The following is a 5,685-nucleotide window of genomic DNA, read 5'->3' on the forward strand; positions in this document are numbered from 1 at the left end:
TGTGTGTGTGTATGGGTGTGTGTGTGTATGTGTGTGTTTGTGTGTGAGTGTGTCTGTGTGTGTTTGTGTGTGTGTGTGTGTGTTTGTGTGTGTGTGTGTGTGTGTGAGAGAGTGTTGTATGGTTCGTGTTTGTGTGTGTGTGTGTGTATGTGTGTGTGTGTGTGTATGTGTGTGTGTGTGTGTGTGTGTGTGTGTGTGTGTGAGTGTGTTCGTGAGCATGTGCATATTATGCATCCATACGTACGAATGTCCCTTAACAATTTCTCAAACATTCCAACCAACCTACCTACCAATCTTCTTATTTAAATCTGATCTTATGTCGCCAGAAAAAATCCATGAAACCCACAGCGAACTGGGGACCTGCCATGCCCGAGAACCAGGTCGGTCGTTACGCCCACCTGGCTACGCAGGGCGCCTACAACAACTACGCCCTGGACTCCCTGGACAACGTGGTCGCGGACAACGAGAAGTCCAATCCCCCAACCTACAACGGCCACTACCCCGAGAAGAAAGAGGGCGGGTTCGACAATCCTGCCATGGTTGATGAACGGCTGTAGTTGCTAGACTGTTTTCTCGGCAGTGACGAAGTTGTCACATCTTGAGGGAACTCTGTAAGTGTGAGAATCGAAATCCGTTTTCTTGTTTTTTTTTGTTTTGGAATATACTGTAAGAATGAATAGAATAACTGAAACATAGTTTTTATCTATGAAACAAAAAATAATAACATTCAACAAGTAACTTTCTATAATGCTATATGCGTGCTTCGACAGTGTTTGGGAATATTATGTGTTTTCAAAATCTCTAATATCTTGATTATGTATAAAATAATTTTATTAGAGTGACGTGATGCAGGAATTGAATACAACGGAAAACTTGCGTGCTCAAAAACATGAAAATATTATATCATTTTAAAAGAATACTTATTTTTATGCTTTGTTTACTATTGTGTTAAAAAGCATGTCTACAACCGAAACTATTGTGTAAAAATGTTTTTGACATAACAAGCGGAAACTACCTCCTCAGGAATAATACACATTGTGAAAGAAAATTACATTATATCATAATATGGGACCTTTTTAAAAAATTGAAACACACAGAATAAGAATAAGAAGCAACCGTTACTTTCAGTGAAAAAGAGCATTCGTTGTCTCAGAAAATGTAGATGTTATTATAACTACTGTTCAGAAGTATGGTATCAGTCGCTCAGAAAGGACGAAAAAGAATGTTTGAATATAACTATAGATCGGCATAGGCAAAAGGGTACTCGCGCAGTGTGAATTCCTAATTATACACAAATTGTCCTTAAACAGGGAGAATCTATTTATTCATTTGCAAAAGAAAAATCAGTGAAAGTTTAAACATCCAATTGCGCATCTTATTATATCTTTTAAGAGGAGAAAACAACTAACAAATCGCTTTTAACGTTACTTTTTAAAAATCATTATTCGATAAATATGTTTTTAACAAAGTGTGAAGTTAAGTTTTATCTTTAAGATGTTTATATAGTTATTAGGCTCAGAGAATAGATGTTGTAAGAGAAGGCCACTCACCGTTCTCTGTAGTATTAGATGTACTGGTGCGGGTTAATTTGATCACATTCAGTGTTTGATAAAGGGTGGGTTTTTTTTGTTAGGTTTGTATGTGTACAACCCCCCCCCCCCAAAAAAAAACAACAACAATAACAACTACTGACCTGAAGTAGGCTTACCTCATTTTAAATGTTATAATTTAACATTTTATTTCTATAATATTTATGAAGCAAAAGTTGGGTCTTCTAAAGGTGTCCCCCTCTTCACTAGCTAAACATTTTAACGGGGGTTCAGTTCTAGACACCAGCATTTCTCATTTTGTTTCATTCAAATTCTAAAATGGTCCTTTTAACAGTCACGTGACGCAACACATACACCCCTGTCATATGATGTCCTTTCTTCATTTAAATCCAAGCACTAATAACAGAAATACCTTCCCTCATTAGAAAGGGATACAAACATCCCCAGTTGTCGTTATGTTGAAAATAACAAATTTGTCTCTCACAGTGCTCTCAAAATGGCTTGTTATTTAAAATAATTTTTAATCCTCACCTTGTTTGTGATGCCAGTGTACAAAATGTACAAACTAGCCGTGGTGCCTGTTTGAATGTGATACTAACCAGATGCTCATCATTGAAATATCATTGTTGTTTTAAGCGGGTTTAGGTGTAGATGCCCATTGGCTTTTGTTATTGTAGGTTACGAGCCTCATCTGATTGTACACGTTTTGGAAAGGGAGGCCTGAACAAGAATAATTTTTTTCATGACCACCTGGGAGTAGTTCCAGCCCCTAAGATAGCCTGATTGGGGAAGAAAGTCCTCCATCTTTTATTAACAGAAATGTTAAAGAAAGGCTCTAGTGAAATGAGTTTTTATTGTTTAAAAAAACCCAAAGTTATATAATAGTGTGCTTTTCTACACGTCTTTTAGAGACAACACATTAAAGTTGAATTCTCATTATGTCCTCACTAGATCCGCTTTTGCTTTCATACAATAACAGAACTCATAATTCAAATATCTCATTCTGCTCTAATTAAAACTCGTAGGCTGTATTGGATGTTGGTGCCTTATCTTTTGGCAGTTTTCTTTTTACTACAACTCTTGTAAATAATTCACAGCTTTGCGCTACTGAATATACCACTGTGTTTATATACCATAATAGACTTTTTTGTTGTGTCTGAGAGAGCTCAAGTTTGGAATAGATGGTGTGTATGAACTCTTGATTTACCATTATACATTTATGATACACTGCTCTTCTCATACGTTTGAGTACTTGTATAGGGTGTCCATAAAACCACGACACTATAATAAAGAATGACTAAACTGCGTATGTTCTGAACTGTCTGGATTCTTTTAAGGAATTTTAAAGGCTCTCCACTCATTTGGGCTCGGTCCCATTGGACATGAGCATTAATTTCGACAGTCCCGACTCTTAAAACCCCCCCAAAACTTGCAGGGTTCGAAGGACCTGTAAACCTATAAAATAATATTGATACATTTTAAAAACTTGATTCATTCTTAGTCGGGCTTTTTTTTACAGAGTGTATATAACATTGTGTCAAAAGTGGCGAACCTATTGCACGAGAACTACATATCATAATCAGAGAAAAACAACTTTGATGGACTGCTTTATAAAAACAATCTTTTTGTTATAAGGAACCCATTAATGATGAAAGGATTATATCTACAAGGGAAATAAACTGCCTGAATTTCAATAAAAGGTCAACACAAATTCTTAAAATCATTTTTAAGTGAAAAAGAACCCCCAATAAAGTCAACAAGATCCGTATTACGAGATGCAATTTTACAGAAATATAATACTATTAGCATACTATTCCTTTAATTATATACTTATCTAAATGTGAGAGTGAATGGTTTCATTTGTTGTAATGGTGTTGATATTAATAAAACTATGTATATCACTTTTTTAAAGTTCTGTTATAATAAACCATATCGCTTATAAAACAATGTTTTCTGTGTCCAAGTTTCAGTATTCGTATGATTAAAGTTTCTTTAAAAAATCTGTTTGGTCTTAAGATGAACATAAGTTGAGATTCAGAAACTGTTGCTCTGATATTTCTTGATCAATTTGACTGTTCAGACATTGTTCCTTTCATTTTTGCTGTACTTTGCGTTTACATCCCACTCCCCCACCCCCTTCCCCCCTCTCTCTCTCTCTCTCTCTCTCTCTCTCTCTCTCTCTCTCTCTCTCTCTCTCTCTCTCTCTCTTTCTCTCTCTCCTCCCTCCCCCTCTGTCCCTCTTTCTCCCTTTCTCTCCCCCCTCTCTCTCTTTCTTACCGTCTCTCCCTCTCTTTCTTACCCTCTCTCCCTCTCTTTTCCTCTCTTTTGTGTGTTTGTGTGTGTTTGATATTGTTTGTTTATGTGTGTGTGTGTGTGTGTGTGTGTGTGTGTGTGTGTGTGTGTGTGTGCACACGTTTGCATTAGTACTTTTGTATTTGAATGTTAATACACACCCATAGGTGTCATATTCTTTTGGGCAGGCCCTATAAGACTTTCGGGCGTCTGTGGAATACGTCTCAAAACAATAACATGGAAAATATCCTTTCAGCTTTAAATCAATCTATTGGCGCTGGCCAGCATCTTTAAGTCAAACTGATAAGATCGGATCTGATCATTGCAGATTGGGTCGTGGGTGGTTGGAGGGCGCCACTGGTAGGCCCTATTCTTTACTTCCCTCAGTTGTTTCTGTCTGTCTGTCTGTCTTACTTTTTCCCGGGCGTTAAATGACAATTGTTGTGTCGATTTGCTTCTTTTGACTCGATCGGGTTATTTGACCTACGGAAATCTGTTATAACACATCTGGTGTGCTGATCTGTCGACTGAGCCCCGTGATCAGAAGTTTATCACGAGAGAACCGCTGGTGCCAAACGCGGCCATCAACTGATAAACTTCTGACCCCAAAACAGAGGTTCGCTGAATCAAACGTCCGGTCCCCAGACAATGTATGTTTTATTTTAATTTTAAAAAGATTCGCTTGTAACTTTCAGTTACTATTTGTATGCTAGAACAGTGTGGTTTTAAAGCGTCTTTCAACACAAAGAGGGTTATTCAAGAAGAGAGGCCAGAGAATGTAAGGTATATTTCTAATAGGAGCCACGCAGTCAGGAAGCCTTGAAAACTCATCAAAATTTTAGCCAAATGTACAGGTACCTAGACAACCAAAGCTGTGAAATGTCCTTTGTACTACATGTCCAAAGGAAGCGAGGTCTCTTCCATCCCAAGTAACGTTGACGCAACGTTACAAATGACAGAACGCTAACCAAAAAAGCATAGTTTGCTTTCGTCTTGCCAAAGGCCATTTGATCGGCGTCTTTGATCCAAAGACTGATATGCTGGGCGGCCTTTTTGTTGAATGTGGTGTTTCTACGTCCTCATAGAGATTATGTAGAAGTTCATTTAGGAGTAGGCTTTCAACTCTGTCTTTAAAGGCCAGCCCGGGCTAAGAGGGGTATAACATCCCAGCAAAAAGACCGGGGCACTCGATAAAAACTCTTACCACACTCTCGGAAATCAAACAAACACGGATCTCCTGTGTTACACAGAGAAGCGTATAATTTAATCGTGACACCGAAAACGCCGGTCCTTCCTCATCCCAAAATTCAGCACCTTCGTCTTCAAAATCTAAAAATGTAAGAGGCTGGGAGCTGCGACTCTGCTAGTCAGTAAGGAACAACCTGGGCTGAGTGGTAGAAGGGACGCACTCAAGCAGACTCTCAGAATTACACAATTTTCTCTGCTCAGTAGCTAGTTTTGAGAAATTTGACATAAAAGAGTTCGAGTTTTACAATAATGTGTCAAGTTTTTTTCGAATGAAATTCAGTGAATATCTGGATAATGACTCAGAAAAATCGTACGAATTTGATTAAGCAGAGAGAGAGTATTTAAATTATAATCTCTTGGTCTTAGTAACTCAAAAGGGCGCAACATGTCGGGAAGAACTTTGTAATTCTCAGATAGCGTCTGGTGGATACTCTTGCATATAAAGCATGCCAATGTCCTTTCAGAGTGTATCCTTCCTGACAACGCCTCTAAAAGTAATTGTTGTATGCCTCAAATCACAGTGACACACTGCCCCATTTTGTCAATGATGTGTTGTCTTTGTCTTCTTCCTCCGCTTACTCTTTTGTTTTCTACA

The 5,685-nt window shown here is 38.1% G+C and overlaps 1 protein-coding gene across 2 annotated transcripts in view; it reads left to right on the top strand.

Annotated features, from left to right (window-relative positions):
- LOC101850948 (sodium-dependent proline transporter) overlaps nucleotides 1-3,550 on the top strand; it is a 51,059-nt gene extending 47,509 nt beyond the window's left edge. For both annotated transcript variants that reach the window (XM_005095839.3, XM_005095838.3), the window contains exon 15: nucleotides 327-3,550. In XM_005095839.3, coding sequence (XP_005095896.1) covers nucleotides 327-557 — 231 coding nt within the window. In that variant the 3' untranslated portion in view covers nucleotides 558-3,550. The remainder of the gene's footprint in view (nucleotides 1-326) is intronic.
- The last annotated feature ends 2,135 nt before the right edge of the window (nucleotides 3,551-5,685 follow it).

Source organism: Aplysia californica, unplaced genomic scaffold (assembly GCF_000002075.1).
Source record: "Aplysia californica isolate F4 #8 unplaced genomic scaffold, AplCal3.0 scaffold00115, whole genome shotgun sequence".
Taxonomy (NCBI): domain Eukaryota; kingdom Metazoa; phylum Mollusca; class Gastropoda; order Aplysiida; family Aplysiidae; genus Aplysia; species Aplysia californica.